General features: G+C 39.1%; 1 protein-coding gene across 1 annotated transcript; it reads left to right on the top strand.

Moving 5' to 3' along the window:
• Window positions 1–1,131: 1,131 nt before the first annotated feature.
• LOC306707332 (thyroid peroxidase-like) lies at window positions 1,132–20,978 on the top strand (the record flags this gene model as incomplete). Its single annotated transcript, XM_079174725.1, has 12 exons — window positions 1,132–1,227; window positions 4,544–4,596; window positions 4,736–4,896; window positions 5,196–5,325; window positions 6,383–6,512; window positions 8,557–9,048; window positions 15,906–16,164; window positions 17,243–17,413; window positions 18,685–18,922; window positions 19,086–19,294; window positions 19,403–19,576; window positions 20,965–20,978. 12 exons carry the CDS (start codon window positions 1,132–1,134, stop codon window positions 20,976–20,978), a joined length of 2,127 nt encoding a protein of 708 aa, XP_079030851.1.
• Window positions 20,979–22,770: the final 1,792 nt, after the last annotated feature.

Below are 22,770 nucleotides of genomic sequence, written 5' to 3'. Positions count from 1 at the left end.
GTCCCAACTCCACCGAGGCAGCCTGACACACCATGAAGGATGATCCCCGAACGGTCTCCCACTGGTGAGCAATCACAAGTTGCGTTTAAAGCTCGAGGTGTAACTGCAGGAGATTGAACCCTGGCGTCCGTGGTGATTCATTACCCTGCTTGCATCGTTTTCTCTCTGTATCGGCATCTTGGGCAGAAATGGCAGACACTGTCAGCCGCAATTTAGAGAAGTTTATAACATTGGCTTCAATTGCAGGAGATAAACGGTTTCAAAAACTCAAACAAGTCAAACAGGTATACAACACTACCATTAAAATGCTGAATTTTGCACTGTATTCACGGGAAATACTGCATTTCAAGTGAAACCAGTAATGCAAGAGTTAAACAAAATCCAGCTGTTTATCTTTGTCAGTGGCTGTTCATGAGCCTGGAGGTCATGGTTTAGAAGTAGCTCAGAATGATTACCATGCTTCAACCTGTCTGATGGGTTTATTACTGTCACTAGGGCGGTTCATTTTGGATTGTTTCGATGTACTGATGACATTGGTGTGGCAACCACTTGTTGATTCACTACTTAACATGCTATTATTGACCTAACAACAGGACAATGGTTGTCACTTTTCATTTGATTTATAGGGACCAGCCCTCTCTGCTTGGCAAACCATTGGGAAGCTTCACCCTACTTAGCTATTAATTTGTGGGCCTCATTACTGAGCATATTACCTTGGTGGCCTCAATAGCTGCCTGACAAAAGCTACATCTTTTCATACCCTTGTGTGTCGCATAGCGTACCTTAAGGATTGAATTGCCATTCAATAAATACTACCTTTGAGAAGTTATTGAGAACAGTGAAACATTACTTCACCACGGACCTTCATTACTATGATAAATTACATGATTATGCAACAAATGAACAACTTAAAGGAGCAATGTGTAGGATTTGGAGGGATTTATTCACAGACATGGAATCTAAACTTCATACCTTTGTTTTCATTAGTTTATAATCAGCTGAAACAACATTTATTTGTGTTTCTGTTACGTTAGAATGAGGTAACAAAAACACAACAATTTGCCAAACATGTATGTGTCTACTTACAGAGCAGGTCCTCTGCTCACCGCCATGTTACTACAGTAGTGCGGAATGGACAAACCAAACTTTGACTTTAGCGTGGACCTTTTGCGCTTAAATTTGACCCGAAGGCCGCTGCAGTTCTCCGTGATGCTCGGAAAGGGAGGGGTGAGTGAAAGGTTGAATGCTATTTGTGACCTCACCACTAGATGCCACTAAGTCTTACACACTGCTCCTTTAAATGTCTTTGTCCGTGAGAGAAAAACACCGTGACATGTGTTGTTATGCGGATTCTGTGTTATGATGGTGTCATATGAGGTGTTCTAATATTAAACAAAATTGCTTGAAACATGTCATTTCACTGACCATCTGAAACAAGGAGCCTCGGCGAGCTCAATACAGTTCTCTAGAGGCAAAAAAAACACAGGAAAGACTTTTTCCTTATTGCTGGTCCGTTACGTAACGAGGAACGTGAATACGGTTTGGGGAAAAAAGCAACAGTTGTCAGAAAAAGACTGCCGCCAAAACTGAATTAAGGACATTTAAATGGGATATTTGAAGACAACACAATGGACTACAGCAGCAGAATTGACCATGCAGTGGATTAAACGCCTTTCAACGCAGTGAACGACGTAACATTGCTCATTATCTTCAGAAGGTTTACGTATATTGCGACTGCCTTGCTTTATTATTACCTAACAATAATAAAGCATATTCTTAGCAGTTCCCACATTGAGCACAAAATATTCAGATATTCCAGAAGTTTTGTTTTTAGATGTCACTCGCTTCACTCTCTTCAAACAAAAAAGATTCATTTGTGGAAAGTTTTGTCAGAAACTGTTTTGCGTTGAAGCTAAAGCAGGCACCGTGACAACCGGCTTGCACAGAGAGCCACAACTGTGTCCCCACTGCTGAAGTCACTGGCGGCTGCCGCCACACACACACACACACAACATCATCAAGTTGCATCAGCACCATGTGAAGCATGAATTTCAAGTACACTGCTCAACTATCAACGGGCCGTGACTCTCACAGTAGACTTCGCTGGCGCCGTTGGACCCTGAATGCTAACTGAAGTATTTCTGATGAGGAGAGGTTTTCAGGGCAACTTCAAGACCGCTGCCATGGCCTTTCTCAGTATTAGTAATCCCCAGTCTGCGAATAAAACATGAAAATAGATGAGGGAGGATGGCAAAAGACATCAATGACTGCTGCCGATACTGTGTTGTATAATTGCTCTCCAAAGTGTTGTTTTTAGACTAAGCCCTATAGGTCTGCACTATTAAAGTTTACAACAGTTTTAAGGGCATGTTATATGTTTAGTTTAATTATTGGTGGAATTATGTTTCATATACAACTGTGGAATTTGGGGCAAAATCACTATATTGTCTTGGAATTGCACCATTTGCTGTAATTTAATTTCCTCTGTAAGTTCTCCACAAATGACGAATGGTTTGCAAACTGTGACCTGAACTGACAGAGGGTTTACTTGCTCAGAGAGGTTTTTCTCTACTTCAGTAACTCTTCACAGAGTGAAATGTACAATCCTGAGAACAGAACACCAGGATGACGTCCCAGTAATGAGACAGAAGCTGAGAGCTATTGTAACTCGAACATTTACTCCTTTCACCTTCTTTAAGGTTTGCCAGAACTTAACTTAAAGAACGTGAAAGGAAATGATTCTGTTCGTTTCTTTTTAACATGACAGTACATCAGGTTTGTGCATTATAGCACAAACCTGAAGAAATACTGTATATGTCATGTACTTTAACAGCCATGTGACGTAAAAAAGAATTGATTCATATTTTGTCCTCTCTTTGTCAAAATATTGTAGGCATTTTGTAGGCTAGGCTACTTACAATTTCCAAATAACGGTTACCTCTGGACTTCTTGTTATTGTTGATCAAGTAATTCTGATTCTATTGCATTTATTGTCAGTGAAATGTACAATTTTAGCTGAAAATTCCCTTCTTAATTTGCTAGATTGCATATGGACAGATTAGACACTTGTTTGCAAACAAAACTGGCCACACATAATGCAATTTGTCCATATTTTCTTTGGAACTGTTACATAGAGTTCCTGGTCCTACCAAAAATCCAAGTGGCTAAGATTATTTTTCAAACCAGTCAACCATGGACAAGAGAAACACTGTTACTTTAGTGGGGGTGGTTTAGCCTACTTAACCTTTGCAAAGGGCTCCCTGCTTTATCTGAATATATAAGGACAGGTCTGACAGGGCACAGAGCACGAAGATAAGTCTTTACTGACCATGTGAAAATATTTGACTCTTCAATTGTAAACTGCCCACTACAAATGGCTTGTCATTGTCATTTAATTTTGCTCATTATGTTGCTCTGCATTACTCTCCTAAGGGTTTCGACTGATGAATCCAGGCATTTAAACTGTAAGTAACTTTTGGAATGTTTTTTGCTTAAATGTTTTTTCATCTCTGATCATCTGTGATTGTGGTTGAAATAAAAGATTGGAAGATGTAATAAAAAAACAAGCAATACAAAATATAGTTTAAATACTAATCATTTCAAACCATATTTGGTTATTAGCCTACTCTGAGATATAGCCATGGAAGCAGCATTGTCAACATTTTTATGTCTCATCGAACTTTTTTTTCAATATATATCTCGTAAAACAAAATACAGCATTAGCTGTGAAGACAGCATGTTGTTCTTCTATTGTATGTCTGTTTCGCTTTAAAGCAAGTCAGCATATTTACTACCAAATCTAACAACGCAGCATACATGTGAAAATGCTGCATATACATCTGCATAACAAGTGGGAACTCCCACTTGTTATGTGTATTGAATTGTTGATGCATTAAATATGCCGACATTTAAAATATAGCACATGTAGCACTCAATATGTATAAATACTCAGATCCTGTACTCGAAAGTATTGATAGCCTACAACAAGGTAAAGATATTCCATGATAATCTTCATGCTTATATAAAAGTACAGAAGTATTAGCAAAATGTATTCTAAATACTCAAACCAAGTACTCGGGACAAGGAGGAAAAGACACAGTTTGTGCTCATTCTTCTTTCCTTTTTAGTGAAATTGAGCCTAAAACTGATTTTTTTAAATGAAACCATCGTAGAAACAACTCATGGATTTGTAAATGACGTGTAACAAGGGACATAAATGAGGGGTCCCAAGCCAAAAAGGTTGGGAACAACTGGTCTAATATATAACAATACATTTCCTTTTTTTCTTTTACATTTACTAAGCTTGTCCAGTGTGTTTTTTAATGTAAGCAAAAATCATAAACTGGTGAAGGAAAACAAATTCAACATTTTATTTTAAAATGTGGATTAGAAGCAGACCATAGATTAAACTAGATCAAAAAAGTACCAGTATCTCAAAATTGTGTTTTAGGCACTGTACTATTTACCTTCCACCTCTTTTTACAGATGATATTCTAGTCACAGATTTCCATGCTGTCCTGTTACGATACTGTATATCTTGCAGCCACAACTGTCAGAGAACTGCTTATCTCCTCACATCAAGAAAGCCTTCAAATTGTACATGAAGCCTCACTCCACTCTAGACAACGGTATTGAACTTATCACATGAGTTATCGCCTTTTCTGTCTCTGTTCATACTGTACCAAAAATAAAACACAATAAACCAAAGCTTATCCTTTTACACTCCTGTGCTCAGACGAAGCTCCCCCTTGTCTTCCACGCATGTGTTTTCATTGCTTCGGCAAACTGAGCCTGAGACCCTGGAGATTTCCAGAGCTGCAGAGGTCTTTCAAACAACTCTACAAGTCCTAAAGAACACAGCGAGACAGAGATATAAAAGGGATGTCACGGCACCAGGTAGAATGGCTTTGTTGTTATTTAATCCAGAGGATCTCACCTTGAAAGAAACCTTTAGAGCCAGTTGGACACCAAAGCAACCGTAAAACTACCAACATTTCTAATTGATCCACTGCCACTACTCTTACCAGTCTAATGGTCCACCAAAGCACCATTTAAATTAATGGATTGTCAAAGATTGTAAAAATGTAATTAAATACTAAAGGTGGGCGTGTCCTTTCAGGTTTGAAATGCTCCAAAGGTTAGCAAGATAAAGTTCCATTAGTCTTTGTGTTAACTTTGTCATGTCACAATGCTAGAGCTGCTGTCCTGGGAGGACGTGGAGCGGATAGCGGAGCTGTCGAAATGTCCTCCTGTAACGCATCCAGCCATCTGTCTGCAAAGTCATCTCAACAAGTACCGCTCCGTATCTGGCCTCTGCAATAACAGGTAGCCGACTGGCCTCTTACCTTCCGATAAGTCAAAGAACCAGGAGGACTGTACTGTTATGGAGTAAACGAGACAGTCCAAGAACCAATAATGCCAGCAGAATCTTTAAGGGCGTAGATTCAAAGTAAATACAATATTTTGTAAAGAAAATTAAAAAATTAGCATCGGTTCAACTTTGATGAAGGAACTTCTGAAAAGTGACAGGAGGAAAAGTGTTGCTTATCCCAACACCTATCACACCTCCATCTTGATTAAACATGCAAATGCCAAGTTAACCTTTTAAAATGTTTTAAAGTTATCCAACATTTTCTTCCAAATTGAAAATGCAAAGTCAATTTCACATAGACTTTAATGTTTATTGGAGCAAAGCCACACTAAGGTGCACAGGAAACGTCTGTCTGTGGATTTTTCTTATTGTATTTAAATTTGGGCATTTTCACATCGTCATCAGAATAAAAGAAAACCTTAAATAAAAGCCAAACCTTGAATTCAATTTGATTGTGTCATACATGATTTGCATTCAAATGCCAAATAAAATTAGCATGTCATTGTCTGATTTCATTGATTTCATAACTAACATCTGTAGCTCCTTTACGCCACTCTATATTCTGCTTCTACACAACCTTTTCTCCTGGAAATTACAATTTTATACTCGTTTGCAACAGCAAATATGTTTTGGAGAAAACACAATGCCGCCTGGGTTACCTTCTTAACTAACATGATGAGCAAAAATTGTTTATTGATGTATCTGGCAAGCTGTAAAATGTTCATATTGAATTTATAGTGAAATGTTCACTTCATTTGTTTTTTTTATAGTTTCAAAACTCCACAGTGATTTGAGGCATGTTTATTCAAATATAACCACAACAAAAAATGTTTCCTCCATCTTCAAAATCAACGATCCTGCAAATAAACATGTTCATAAATCCGTTAGCTGATGCACTCTAGTGTATTGATAAAACTAGTATCCTAAACTCTTGATGACCTTTGTGAGGAAAACAAATGAATAAAACAAATTGAAGTATTTTTGGACATGCTTCACGATTCTTTTTCTTAGGCAAAATCCTCTCTGGGGAGCAGCCAACACTCCCTTGGTCAGGTGGCTTCCAGCTGAATACGAAGACGGGGAGAGAGAACCCAAGGGTTGGAACCGAGGACGGCTCCATAATGGATTCCAACTTCCCCCGGTAATCTACAAAATGCTGGTCCGACGGACACAAAAGTCTTGGCGGTGAAATTAGAAATGAAGCGAGCTCACCCTGCAAAACCCAAGTTTATGTAGCTTTCCATTTATTTTCCTAACCTGTTTTACAGCAGATAAAGTCCACAGCAATTTAGGAACAGCAGACGTGTGTGTGTGTGTGTGTGAGATGACACAGATTACGGTTTCATTTGAATATTGTGGACTGTGTATTAAAATACACTATTTCCATAGATGGAAATTAATTGGTTTGCAGTCATAAACATTATTTCTTTTTTTCTACAGCAGACGAAGCTGTTACTCTGCTATTTGCCTTGAATTTCAGTGTTAATTTATGCACTCATTGCACAGAGTGAGGTCCTTCAATATGCATCAGTTGTATCCAGCATTGACTTTACCTCCTTGTATAAAAGCTATAATTTACTTAAGTGTTTTAGATAATTAAAAATCTTTGATCCATTTGTTGTAAAAACAAATATCTTGGATATTTTATGTATTGCATAACTCTTTTTTTAATCAGTTGCCAAACCGCTTTGGGTTGGATAAATTAAGATATGAAAGACACATATCACAGCCTTTTTGTTGAGCTAAAGACATTCATCTATTAATAACGTAACTTAATGAATTAAAGAATTAACAAGTTCACACAAACAAGAAAGCTATCATCCATCGTAGCCCCTGACTGGGACACAATAGGCCTTCGCCAGAAAATATGTTAATTTCTGTTAATGATGAGATAATAAAAACACAGACTAAATAATAAATGGCCAGCCACCGCAGAGATGGCTGGGGCAAAATGCAATTACCCACTGTTAAAAAAAGCAGTTCTCACGGTCATCCAAAATAACAAATCCTACTGTGTTAACAGCCATGGGAAGTAAGCCAGAAAATAATAAGGAGCTCTACTAAACAGACAGATGACGTCTATTCTCACCTGCTGGTGGAGTGGGGCCAGTACATCGACCATGACATAACCTTTACCCCTCAAAGCAAAGGGAACGCTGGTTTTTGGACTGGGCTGGACTGTTCGAACACATGTCAAAATGTGCATCCATGCTTTCCCATTGAGGTAAACTAAAACCGTCTTTGGACATTTTGCTTTCCTGTACTGTATCTTGCTTGCTCTCTTGTTACAATCCTGTATTTTAAAGGAATATTTTTACATTTTGTGAAGTAGTCTTAGTCGCTCTCTTGTTGAAAGTTAGATGAGAAGATTGACACCACTCTCATATCTGTCCGTTCAATATGAAGCTCAAGCCAGAACTGTTTAGATTAGAAGAAAGGACGTCTTCCTGGATTTCCTGACTTCACCACACAACCAGTGGAGACTCCAGGAATTCTCTGCTCTCGACCAAGAAATAGTCACAATAGTTGCACATAAGCATAATTTCCGCCTTGTCCCGCCCTTCTGTGCTGTGATTGGCGAGTACTTGTTACCTCCATGCGTCCTTGTGATTGGATGGAAGCCGGTTTTCTTCCTCTGGTGGAACTGTGTTTACATTTGTCGCCGTAAAAGCAAGGTACAAATGGCTAAAAGCCTATTCAATCTTGAACCAGAATCTAGAAAAAAAATGGTTGGAAAATTGGACTTTAATTAGACGGAGTATGGTACCAAAATGGTACTACGCACCAATAGCGAGACAGAGTACAAAAGTACATTCAGCACATCCCCTGTTCACTTGTCAAATAGGGCAGGACTTTTGTCGCATCCAGAGCTAGTATCCAATGACAAGGATGAGTCAATGTAACAAGTAGCTACTAGCCCCTCCCTCTTTAAGGGTGTTGGGATTTGAATTTGGTTACCATTGTATGGACCAGTCCAGCTGTCCCCCCTGCCGGCTTGAGTCTCATGTTAAAGTGACATCAGAACAGAGTCAGTCTCCTGATCTAACTCGGCAAGAAAGCAAATTAACTTGTCGATTTATTCTTTTGAAATTCTACAATCACAAAACCATACATTTGATTGTGTTGATGTAGTTCAGGATGCCGTTGTAGCAGCTTGCAGTAAAGAAATGTTTTGTTTTCCACAGACAGGTGATTCTATCACTGGTGCACAAAGCTGCATGCCCTTTCATCGCTCCACTCCAGCCTGCTTTGTCAATTGTGGCTCTGATATTCGACAAGCTCTGCAGCGACAACAGATGAATGCCATCACGTCGTTCATTGACGCTTCGGTTGTGTATGGCCACACTCCAAGGCTGGAGGGCTTCCTCCGTGACCTCACAGGCCTCAATGGGAAACTTGCTGTCAACGACCAATTTAGGGATCCCAAGGGAAGACCCTACCTTCCATCCGTGACCACTCTTCCGTCAGCCTGCCTACAGAATCTGCACGGGGAGAGGGTGGAGTGTTTCAGTGCCGGGGACAGTCGGATTAATGAGGGTCTGCCCCTGATCTGTTTGCATACACTGTGGCTCAGGGAACACAATCGGATTGCAGAGGAACTGAAACGGTTGAATGCTCACTGGAGTCCGGAGACTATTTACCAAGAAACTCGCAAGATTATTGGAGCTCTGCATCAGGTATGTGACCAGTAACTGAAATTGTTTCAGCATGCCAACAACGTTTTAAGCTGATAGAACTGAAAAAGTGTCAATAAATGTTGACACAAGTTAACACATTTAAAAGAAGTAGAACATGGATGAGAAGTACTTAAAGTGTTCAGAAAAGATGGAAATTAAACCATCTACTATTCCATGACAAGTGGGCATCTATCGAGGAAGATCATATGGTCTGATCAAAAGCTCCGGAGAAGCTACTGAAGGGATCACATTGTTAACTCAGATATTCTAAAACATTTGCTCTCTCTCCTATTGGACGTAAAATACATTGCTACGGGAGCGGCAAACCTGCACTGATCATCATACTATTTTTCAGCAGCTGACAAAAACAATGCACATATTTTTGGACGACCTTTTTGAGTTGGTTCAGTCGAACGAGGCGCTGTCAATCACAGTCCCTCAATCCAAACAGAGGTCTGATTGTTTACAAAGAAGCAGGCCATTTAGCTTAACTGCTACCGTGGACTTAAAATAGAACATAGGGAACGTTATGTTGGATGAACCTGCTCGGCCCAATGACTCCAGCCAAACGTACATTTTTTAACAGTAGGATTGTATTGCGAGTATAGTGGACTACTTGGATGTGAAAGGGGTCGCTCGTAGTGACAAACCTAAAGGGAAGTATCACCCCATTGTGCAGTTCCCCTCAGCTGTACGGAGGGTATTAGTGTCTTTCAGTTCATTGTTTTGGTTTTACTGCCATTCACTTGGTTTAGTTCACTTTCACCCCTCTCATAGCATAATTTTCACTATGATACATACTGTGCCTGATCACATCCTGTGCTGCACTGCTAACAATATTCTATTCCTGTGTAGACTTTGTGTTATATATCAACCATTGCTTTTTTTCCCCTTATCATTTCTTTTTCTTTTCTTTTTTTAAATCAGAAACAACTCCCTCGGTGGTTTCTAATTTGTGCCTTTGAATGTGATTCTGAGCTCATATCCATTTGAACCAGAGATTGCAGCTAATGCGCCTCTGCTTTGCTCAGTGCAAAACCTACACACATTTCTTTAAGCAGGGCAGGGCAGCCATCAGAGCCCGGCAGAAAGAAAACACTGTGTGGATGATTGGCAAGTCATAATCCTTCATCATTTAAACACTCATGAGCACAATGGATTGCCGTGTCACCTTACTGTTGTCTCTGTGTTTGTTGCCAAGTGAGGTTCCTTTTTGTAGTTGCTTGTAGTGATGCAATATTTATATTAGCTGTATGCCTGGCCATTATTTAAGATGGAGGAAATGTTGGGTAAATTCTGTAAACTCTGTACAGGAAAAACATTTATCGATGGAAATGGTTCCTTGCGTCTAGTGAAGGGGGACTAGAGGGGACCGTGGTGCTAGGCTGTAAAGTTTCTGAAGCTTTTCTGAGCAGAGGGTAAAGAAGTCTGTATTCTGTCAGACTTTGGGGGCTGACATTTGACCACAGCAGTGGATTAACAATCACTATTTTCAGGTGACCCAGGGACAATGCCAGAAGAAAGAGATTTACAGCATTAAAAAGAGATGGGTCTAAGGTGGATGGGTTCTTTAAATCATTTGTGAAGATGAAGTATAAAAGGCAGGGAGAGGATTTACATACTGTACCTATAACCATGCCCAGCTTTGAAAATCCCTGTACTGGAGGTGGAGTGAAATGCGAGGCACTATCTGGCCCAACTGTAACCTAATTGATTTAAAAAAAATAAAAATATCAAAGTCGAGAGGAAGAATTAAAGGAGCACTTAAGCTCCTCGCTTTTTCATAATCACATCTTCCATTTTGTGACACCATTATCTCTTACTCTTCCCCCTCCACTCAGTGGGTAAAGGGCAGAGTCAGCTACAGAACAGTGCACCTTGTGGCTGTGCCTGGCACTTGCATTTGCAAATTACATTCTTCTGGCACACAGTATTACAGTAACACAGGAATTGCCATGAAAACAGCATATTGGAGAACTAGATTTAGACAAATGTTAAAACTGCATTTCAGATTACTGTAAATTGAGGTAGAGAATGCAGCTTTTGTGGAATTAGAGTCAGTGACGCTATATGTGAAAGTGATATGCGATAATAAAATGTGCATAGCACAGTAAAGGGTCTTGCATTAAGCCATACTATTTTACTAACAGATTTGGACGAGAATGCTATAATTTTCCTTTTTTAATAAACCACTAAGTTATGATAATGTGATTAAATGGTATTTCAGTATTGAGCTACAGGCATAGCAGGCATAATCTTTTTTTTGCTTCTGATCCACTTTTTGCCCTCGTCTTACATCTTACCCTACCCTTATATTTTGGGACAAGTACATGTTTCTTTACGGGACCAATGTGTAACATTTCGGGGGATCTATTGGCAGAAATTAAATATAATAATTAAAAAATTGTATTCCCTCAACACATAACCAGGTGGCGTGACTCATTAGTAGAACAGCTCTACTAATTAATCAATGCAATCACGTGCCTGGTTATGGTTGGAATACATTCTGCACAGTTTAACTTGGCATACATGGTGGTCACCCATTAAGCTAAACCACCACTAACAGCATGACCAGTATAATCCATCTACCATTGATGATGGGTGCCGATCAGAAAGCCATCTCATGTTATGCAAAGCAATAACAAACCCCCCCCACCCCCCACCCCCCCACACACACTACTGCTACATAAATCAATGCTTAATGTAGCATTACTTTGCTACAAAGTAATGCTACATTATTAAATTACTGTTACTGTATAATACTTAAGTATTAATGTTGATGTAATTGCCTGTAATGAGAAAAGTTTGCTAGTTATCCACTCCCACTTAGTAAAAAAAACAATCCAACTCTGCAGCCCTTTTCAGCTCTCAGCAGCTTTCAGCTCATTGTGTCTTGTCAGTCCATATGGTTGAATCCCAGCAGCTCTCTCCAAGCCCCCCCATTTAAATCCTGAGACAGCTGCTCCCAGAAAACAAGCTCACACAGGGCAAATGTAATGCAAGATGCTGTTTTCATACAGTATTATTCTTGACAAGTCACTGTGAAAGCACTGTTTTAATGCATTGAAATATGTGCTATGGCAGTAATTACTCACAAAAAGTAAAACACTTCCAGGCCAAGGGTACGTAATTAGGCAGGAAATGAAACAAAACCAATGTTTGCAGTGGATTTTAGTAGATGTGTACCTGTTTAAATTAAGGAATTTGCTGTACGTTCACCTTTTACTGTGTTTCTATGTCAGACACCAAACTTCCATTTTTGCAAGAATATATTGGCTGAGCTTCCCTTCCCTCCTGCTTGCTTTTATCATTGGATATGGCATAATAAACAAATAGACAGTGCCTTTTTTTTTAATGCACTTAAAGGTGCAAGAGCCAATATTGGGAGTATTTCGATTGCCTCTCAACTGCTCTGAACGTGGCCTCTCACAGCTAACGATGCCAACAGCACTAACAGCGCAAACTACTGCAGTGCTGACAGAGCTAGCAGTGTTTACCTGAGGGGGAAACGGATGGTGGCTGCTACACTCCCACAATGCCGCTGTCAGTCGGGACGGCGTTATCAGCTTTAACCGCCAAATGAGAGCGGCGACCATGAGCGAGCCAGTGGGGCACGCTCACATGCACGAAAATGCTCTAAAAGCATTGAAAATAGTAATGCTCTCTATCTAGAGCCTGTTTGGTTTGTCCGTTCTGGGCTACAGTAGAAACATGGCGGTGCAACATGGCGGACTCTGTGAAGACGACCCTCTCCATATGTAGATGTGAACAAGTCATTCTAAGGTGACAAAAACATAACAATTCTTATTTTCAGGTAATTACAAACCATAGAAAACATAATTATTATATTTAATTTCTGCCAATAGATCCTCCTAAATGTTACTATTACCTGTAAAAAAGCAACACACTCAGAGGGGGAGCGGCTTCATTCTCTGCTCAAGTGGAAATTAGTCCGCTATATATTTACACAGCTAAATAGTTGTTTGCCTCTATATTCATGTTTAAAATGTTAGTACAGCTCCTTAAACACTAAAATAGAATACTGTAAGAAAACCTTCTAGTCTGTTAATGCTTGTTCTGTACTTAATGCATGAATTCCCACCTGAATAGCATTGTGGGTACACTCTAGTGTCAACAAAATGCTTCCTGTTACTATTTGACTCATTAGCTATTTCCCATGCATGAAAAGAAAACCGTATCCTCCAGCCCAGTCAGAGAGTGAGGCCAGAAGAAGGCATGAAAGTATTCAAACTTCCTTTCCAACTGAAAACTCACTTGAAAACTGTGGGTGAATGTGGTACTCTACATGGCCTGCCGAAAACAAATTGAATGGTCAGAAGCCATTTCAATATAGAGTCAAAGCCTTTTATTTGCAGGCAACAACTTACATAATCTGGTTTTTATTCTGACTTGCTTTTGCATCGAAGTGCACGGTAGTCAAGGCTGTCGCCTATCCAGTATATAAGGTGACCATATCATTATGCTCCAATTAGTTTGTAAGTGGTCAGGACATATCAGGAAAAAGCTTTAACGGTTTAAAGGGCCAGACCTGTTCGGTTTGCAGTGAAATTGGAAATCACTCTTTAATCAGAATCGGAAATATAGACTATATGGGATTTGTATTCAATGGGATAAAATGTGTGCAATTACTGTTTAAGCGCAGATGCGTCATGCAAATAATTACAACAAGGGTGTGGTGTTTAAATACGTATTCAGATTGTTTACTTAAGTAAAAAGACCAATGTAACAATCTAATAAAAGTAAAGGTCTTCAAAATCCTCCTTAGTATAATAATTTATTAGTATCAAAAGTAAAAGTCGTAAATATGCAGCTTAAGGTGTAGCTAGTTTTCCCTATTATCATACATGTAATTCAATGACTCCCAACCGGGGTCAGGTGCTTCAGGATAAATCACAAGATAAATCTGAAGACTTGAGCGATGAAACAAAACAATATTCTACTACATACATTTGTTTTGATATTTTGGGCTTGGCTCAGATTTTCTTCTTTTTTCTTTGTTGAAACAGCTTACAACTCATCTGAGGTGTGACAAACGGCCCCGACTAGACATGATATCTTTGTAAGCCAGAAGCTAGAACAACACTGGATTCATTTATGCAACACAATACTTATACACTTTTCCCATGTGTAGTGTTTTAACGTAAAATATTGATCTGAAAAGTAGTTCTCAAGTAAATGTCCTGGAGAAAAAGTACAATCAATTCAACTGAAGCAGCATAGAATGAACATACTCAAGTAAAGTACAATAACTTAAACATTTTACAATATTTGAGTAAATATTTCTTTGTTACTTTCCACCACTGCATGGATGACTGGATGATCCCTAACTATAAGTCGTGAAGAAAAAGAGTGGGAAGGACTGACATTACAGTCTGGTGACTGCTCCTGAAAAGGGACCAGAACTATCTACATGACTGTGGCTTAGGACTGAGTCAGTGTAAGCTGTGTTTTCTTGTCACAGTTGACATGTTGTGGCTCAGCTTCAGTTTGTGCAGAATGCTGCTTGCATTTCACTAATGCAAAAATAATGTACAGCATTTAATTTTCTTTTTAAAGGTTTGGGACTTGTATTAGTGTAAAGAATTGAAGGGATAGTTCGGGATGTTTAGAAGTGGGGTTGTATAAGGTACTCATCCATAGTATACCTACAGAAGCAGTAAGCATGGGGGCAGATGCAAAACGTATTTTAGCACCTAAAAAAAATCAATCTCAGTTTAAGTGTATGCTATATTTATGATATTTTCACAGCATTAACTTGCCTTCACACAGCCTGTTCTACCGGTGAACTGAAGCGGTTATCCATGCTCTCTACAAAGCCACCTACTTTGAAAAAATAATAGTCATTTTACCTCGCAGAACACATGAGTTGCTGGTCTATTGCTGCCTTGATCGGTTAGTTTGTTTCTGTTATTGGGTGAATTTGGTGTTTTAAATGGTTATTTAGGATTTTGCCAAAGTCACACAATAACACAAGCAAACTAACCGACAGCAGTATATTGCTTTGCTTCTGTCTGCTGCTGTCTGCTGGCTAACCGACATCTACTGTATATAGACGAAGGATAAGTACCTCACACAACCCCACTTGAAAACACCAAAACTATCCCTTTAAGTCTGCTCGCAAACATATTTCAGCTCGACTGAAGTCTGAGACTCCTCTTGCTATTCAGTGAGTTAATTCAGCTCATTAACTTAAATTATCCGGTCTATGTCATCATTCTTGCCTTAACAAGTTGATCTTCAACAGACTGCCTTTACACTAAAGGCAGATGTTGTTTCATTAGTATCACTAAAGCAACAAAAAAGTAAATTGTGTCTGGTTCACCGCTCCATTTTGCATTGGAAGCTACGACACCACATGTGATCCCACTAATGTGTGTGTGTGTGTGTGTGTGTGTGTGTGTTTGCATCTGTGCGAGTGCGTGTGTGCGTGCGTATGCATCTGTGCGATATGTGTTAAGATTCAGGTGGTGAACTGAGGCCTTTATAAATAATGATGAGGACGGATGGAATTCTCTGAGGTGAACTGTGAGGGAACAAATGTGCAATCCTTTGTCCAAGCATAGGATATTACACAAATACTCATCTCACAGGGAATCCTATGGGAACAACTTTTAGCTGTATGCAGATACACATTCACAAAATGCTGTTAATCATTTCCGAGTGGTATATGTTGTATTCATTTGTTAAGTTATATTCTCATTTAATCTCTCGTGGCTTCATAGCATTCTTGAGATGCACGTTATCCTTTTTTCTTTTTCTTTCACTTTCTTTCATGACTATTTAAAAGATTATTTTTTTCTTCTTTGCAATCCCCCCTTCTCTTTTATGACTCCCAGATCATAACCATGAGAGATTATGTTCCAAAAATCATTGGCCAGGAGGCTTTTGATTATTACATTGGACCCTATCGGGGATATGATCCAACTACAGACCCCTCTGCCTCCAATGTGTTTGCCACCGCTGCATTCAGGTTCGGCCACGCTACCATCTCTCCCATCCTCAGGAGGCTGAACGAGAGCTTCCAGAAGCATGAACACTTTGGCGACTTGAGGCTGCGTAACGCTTTCTTCAGTCCATGGAGAATAGTCAAAGAAGGTCAGAACACTCTTATGAAGCTGCCTATTGGAACTAATAATGTATCCTGCAAGCACACTAAACAATACTCTATTTAGGTCAGCTTGAGCATGACTTTGTTCAGCATGACTGTCTGTGTAAGTGTAATAATTACTAGTTCGAGGTAGACCAACGAAAACACACGCGCAGGACACTGTGCTCCCAGTCCCTCGAGACTCATTGCACAAGGTGCAATAATCCATCTGACACACTGCCGGGACCTTTTCCATTAAATATCATTATATTACTTAGTCATTACTTATTTCATACTTATGTGCAAGATAGTAAATGATCTGTCACATACAGGAGATGCACAGTTAAAGGCTTACTTATAGCTAACAAAAATAAAGTCATTTTTCAACCTCACTTCTTGTCATTGTAACCATTCTGTTTATGAGCCTCGGCTAACTTTGCACTCATCAACTCTGCTGCAGAGATGCAGCAGAATAACGTACATTGTGACAATCAATATGTACATATGTACAGAGTATATATCTACAGAGACATTTTACACCACTATGAGCTTTTGCTGAACTCAAGTTTTGACCTTGCTGCAATAATGCAGAGGGATGTGTTCAGTAGTCTTTTCACCTAGTCTGTTCCTTTTATGAAACTATGTGTTGTCATGATAAACAGAGTATTCATCCCCAGCAGTCCACTCATCCTGTTTGCTCAAATGAAATTGTTGGACACCAGTGAGCCCAGGGGAGGCAGAAAATCCAAGCTTAGGTGGGATATACAAACTTTCTTCTGAACAGCGTAAAGAAAACAAAACAGTACAAACAGTACAGTTCAGAAAAATGACTGTACTCACCAAGCATATACATTCTGTTTGTCTTGTATGTATGGGATAAGGGATTACAGCCAAGTAAAAGTGAGCATGCTGTTTGCAGTTTAGTGACATCAAGTCACATGATCTCTTAGTTTTGAAGTCCAAAAAGGAAATGTTAACAGGAAATGTGTTATCTCATGTTCACTCAGAGTATTCCTGCATTCCACATGGAAACACTATATCTTATAGTGACTATGAAAAAATAAGCAGCGCTGTTATTGTCTCCAGGGGGAATTGAACCAACCCTGAGAGGTGCATTTGGAACTGCAGCATCAGCTGGTAGCGCAAACATGCTGGTGACAGAGGAGCTAACAGAGAGGCTGGTAGTTTTGAATGTGCCACAGTCCATGGATCTGGCCTCACTGAACCTGCAGAGAGGACGAGATCACGCCCTCCCAGGTAAGTGCTGCGCTGGATCTTTGCCATGCAGCTAAGCCTGTCAAATTAGAGTGACAATCATCAAGCAATGCCCAGGTTAATCCTGAGAGCTTAAAAAACAGTTCCTTTGTCCTTTCCTTCGTCCAAACTTCTGTCAAACCATTCATAAGCAAAGCGATGTTTAGAGGAAATATTCACTTACTTGGGTGACAACGTCGAGTCCTTTCAGCAGCTTGATATGCAATTTGCTTCTTCCTGGTTCTTGACAGTGATGATTTACAGTGACGATTTTGGTCATTTCACTAACAAGGGGGTTGGCATCCTGCAACAAATTGCATGCTAGACCTACAGTATCTTAACCCACAACCATTTTACTGAACCATTTCACAGAATTGATTCACACTTTGGCAGATGCACATATTCACTTTCTTTGTGAAAATTACAAAAGAAGACGGATAGCACTTTCATCTGTTCCCTAAATATAAAACAAGGCGATAAGCTTAGCGTGACTTTGGGGGAACTCCACCGATTTCACACCTCAAAGTCTGTTTACAGGTCTTGGGGAGTAGCCTACTAGGACTACTATGTATGTGAAAACAAAGTTGTATAAAGCCTTCTGGGTCTCCAGTGGGAGATGTGTGAAGTCTGATAACTTGCCTCTAGTGATGTCTCTTGAGTTGATGTTGGTTGAAGAAACAAGTTTGAAAAAGAAAAAAAGATCTTGGTGTTTGTGGTGAGTCTACCAGACCTCTGTAGCCCGCTCCTCATATCTGCTTGAGGCTAGCACCTCGAGGCTACATTAGCTGATACTAATACACATCCAAATCTCCTTGTTGGCGGCTGAGTTACATTATAGGTAATGTAGCCAGGTTTAGACAAAGAATGCATAAAATAAAAAAAGGTGTCATCTCTGATTCTGCTGCATCACTACTGATATATTAAAAAAACTGTTAAACTGTCATGAGTCACTGTGCTGGCCAAGAATTAGTCCAACACATAATCTTCTGTGAAACCACAACTTGTTGTTTTTATTCTTTGTTTTTTTTTACATGTTAAACCAACAATATATGGCGTGTGAGCTAGTGGGATTTAGAGGTGCTTGTAGGTGGTATTTCATCTTCTGAGAGCTAGCTAGCTGATTCCCCTGCTTACCGCCAGTTAAGCGAACCCTCTGCAGACTTTTGCTTTATATTTATCACACAGACATTGGATAGTGGTATTGATCCTCTAATGTATCTCTCAACAAGAAAGAAAAATGCTAACTTTTATATTGTGCTGAAATGAATTTTCAGGGTACAATGATTGGAGATCATTCTGCGGACTGGGGCGCATTCAGACAATGGATGGTATCAAAGAGGTCGTAAGAGACTACAGGGTGGCAGAGGAGATAGCACAAATATACAAACATCCTGAAAATATCGATGTATGGCTTGGAGGGCTTGTCGAAAACATGTTGCCGGGCTCAAGAACTGGTCCCCTCTTTGCTTGCCTGATTGGAAAGCAGATGAAAGCGCTCCGTGATGGCGATAGGTACATTAATATTTACTTGATTAACAAAAAAGCTATGTATTAATGTTATGTACCAAAGCCACAAGGGCACATTTTAAAGTACATTTCTGTATCTACTTTTGAAGACTTTTATTTATTGAAATGTTTGTTTGAAATGGAGAGATCAACTGTTTTTATTTTTCAGGTTTTGGTGGGAGGCTGAAGGTATGTTCAGCCAGCTACAGAAAGCTGAGCTCTTAAAAGGTTCTCTGTCTCGGATCATCTGCGACAACAGCGACATAAGAGAGGTCCCTCCTGATTCTTTCGGGTTCAGGAAATACCCCTATGATTACATCTCTTGTGACCATGTGCCATCGACTAATTTGGAAGCTTGGCAAGAGGAAAAGAGCCAAGGTGTGAAGGAACAGCCGCGTTACTCCTCGTCCTAATACTTGATCATACACATTCCTTTCAATTTTATTTCACACATGAAAATGAAAACCTTTTATCTCTCAATTCCAGACTTAGAACAGTGTGGCATTCCAGGAATGATAAAGAATGGGGATTTTATTTTGTCTTCTACAAATGGCAAACTGGTCGCTCTGTACTCCTGTTACCATGGTTTCAAGTTAAAGGGTGCCGCTGCAATAGTTTGCGAGGGAAATCAATGGAGTGATCAACCCCCACAATGTACAGGTACGTTAACTATTTCTGCCATGGATTTGTTTCATAACATTAGTTTGTGATGACATGTCACGATGCCTATGTGGAGTAGTTTAAAATGAAACTGAGATTCCACTGTCAGCTGGTAAATATCATATCCTGATTGTATGAACTGCTGTGCATTGAAACTCATACAGTTCAGTTTCTGAAGGATTTGGTTATAAATCACAGACATAATCCAGCAAATATCTATCTTTGGACATGCTGCACTGTCTTGCTCTTGTCTGGCTGGAGCTTTACTGCTATCTGCTGGTAGTATCGGGAAAAAGGGAAATGTTCCAAAGGGAATAATCCATTGGATTTGTGATTTGAACATTTTGTCATCTAGATAAACAGTTGTGAATGGGTTTAACCACCTTTCAAGCAGCCATCTATGTCAGTGTGGTATGAAAGTCCTTGCAGGAACCAAAATGTGGTTATCTATTAGTGCTACGGAGATATATATGTAGTTATGAGATTTAATTTCATGTTGTATTCATTGACTGTATATCAGAAGTGGACTCAGTCACCAAACACTGTGAAACTAGCGATTAATTAAGACCATAACTATTTTTACAATGTTTACTTAGGTAATAAATCAAGTGAGAAATAGTGTCATTTTCTCATAGACTTCTATATATCTGACTTCTTTTTGTAACCTGAGGAGTGGCCATGAGAGAGAGTGCAAGTTTAAGACACTTGCGCATTGGCCTCATTTTTCAGAACCGGAAAATTGCTTCCTGGGTATTTGTCTAAGGCATTGTTATTGATGATTGATTATCATTGATGTCATTGAGAAATATAGGCAGATCTTCAATATGTCATCATTGTTTACTTGGATTCAAGGGCTTTCCATAGCAACACTAACCAGTGTATATAATAAACATTTTGACGGATAACTTATCAATGATGATTCTCATACATCTCTCATTATTTTGAGTTAGGTTTCTCTCAGTTATGATAGGCTAAGTTAGTCAAGAAAGTCACAAACAACATAGCAGGTTTCACTGCACTGTTGTTACTGAATATTCCCCATTACACAAGTCAATACAAAATCATCAGCAGCGAATATCTTAATGCACGTGACCGAGGGTCAAAATGTCATTAGATGGGGAGGACTGTAGTTAAATATGTTTCTTTCTTTGGCAGTGTGACAGTATACTGTATATACATCCCTCTATGCTGTGTATATATCATCAGTAGTTCAGCATACGTCAGCTTTTTGAAGTAAATTGTGTCAGTGTGTCAAGAAATAGGCTTTAGAGACAGAGATGAGAAAGATGTTTGTGTATGGCATGGTTGACATGCTGACATCATTATTATGCCAGGTACTATTGAAATGTTGCTAAAATTACCAAGATGTCTTGTTTTTGTTTTTGCAGGGAACCATCACTAACTTGTTGACAGTGCAGCAGATACAGAAATGCTTCGTAGGGAAACGTTGCAATCCTTGTTCTCTTTTTCTCTATATTTCATGATTTTGTTGATTCACGTATGTGTTTTTGAAAAATGGAATTTGACACTCAGTCAAACTTTATTTAATTAAGATGATGATTTTTTTAATGACGGCTGCTATTATTTTATAACCTGTTTTACATTTGGTAGACTATTACTGTCTCTAATTAATTGCAGTAAATTGAATTGTGTTCAATAAAGATATATTCACTAAACTGTAAATCAAAACACTTTTTCGTCATGCTTTCTTATCACACATGTATGAGGTTTCATTTAAAATGACTTCGCTTTTACTGCTCTGAACAAGGCAATATTCTTTTTTATGATTTGTGGATATCAGCTTTAGAAAACAACATCGAACAATCCGCAAAAACAATCTCCAAATGACTAAATCACTATGATAACATGAAAGTTCTCATACATTAAATATGGTGCAGTATATTTTGTTTTACTTCAGAACAGGTATGGCTGAGACGGTGGCAGTAACATGAGCTCATCATTATAAAACACCTGTCACCATAATGAAATACCTTTCTGCTTGGAAATGAGTCATACATGCCACCTGTTATGAATACACACAAAGACTGGGAGAACATGCTTCACTTCTTGGACTGCCTTGCAGTTCAAACTCAACTTACACTTTTGTGAGCCTTGAGAATTATACTCAGAAATATGTCACTAACAACACATTCACTCAAATCGGATCAATAAATGTATAAGAGTGACGGCTCTGTTTGAGGTGCAGTTAGGTTTCGTTCCCCTCTTCTGCTGATTCTCTAATTGGCACATTCTGTCTCTTTATCTTGCTTTTCCAGTCAACATATCATAGCAACATGTACATGTATGTGTTTCTGCATGCATCAGAAAACACTTTACTTTTAATCCCTCGACAGTAGTAAAAGGATCATGCTGTGCTTTTCACACAGGTATTCCGGTTCTTTTACATTGTTTGTGTGTTATTGTTGTAATATTCTGTGGGATATTACAAATGTTTTATTACACATTATTTTAATGGACATACTGTCTATAATAGCAGCATGTTGCAGTTAGAATACACGTTACGTATGTTATGTTAGAATTCTAAGAAGACAAATGACAGTTTGAAAATGCAGTGAAGCAAGTTCCGAGGAACGAACTGCTGGAGCAGAGAACCATACCAATGTCACACACTGTACTGTGTTAACAGTACAGTACCATGGAATGATCAAATGCAAATTGATGTGAAAAGACGATGCTAAATCGGGCCATGTAATCAAGTTTGGAAATGAATAGAAGATGATTAGTAAATTAAATTTAAAAAATAATTATGTAATAAAATCCCCAAATACAAATCGGAGCAAAAGGCTTTCTACGTGGTGTAGGCCTCGTGTTGTGATGGATGTCACATGCAGGCCAACTTTCCTGATCAAAGTTGACTTCTATAACCAGGGATATAAGGTATATAAGGTAAAGGACATGGATGCTTTAAGGCTTTTTAGTATATTAGAGGATTTTGCACCACCTATCATTCATGTGTTCTCAAGGTATTTTCCCATGCGCTTTGAAGCTGGTTTTGGTAACACCCTTTATAAAAATAAAATCAGGTGACAATTTATGACGAGCGAGAAGTGGTGGAGATGATGCCTTGTGATTCGCTCCCTTCCAGTGGGTCTTCACTGTAACAGACAATTCCTCTTGTATCTAATTACAGCTATTCTCATACACACTCAAACAGAAACTTTGATTCTGTAATG

Source organism: Pholis gunnellus (genome assembly GCF_910591455.1).
Source record: "Pholis gunnellus genome assembly, chromosome: 15".
Lineage (NCBI taxonomy): Eukaryota > Metazoa > Chordata > Actinopteri > Perciformes > Pholidae > Pholis > Pholis gunnellus.
This window is presented reverse-complemented; position numbering and strand designations above follow the sequence as displayed.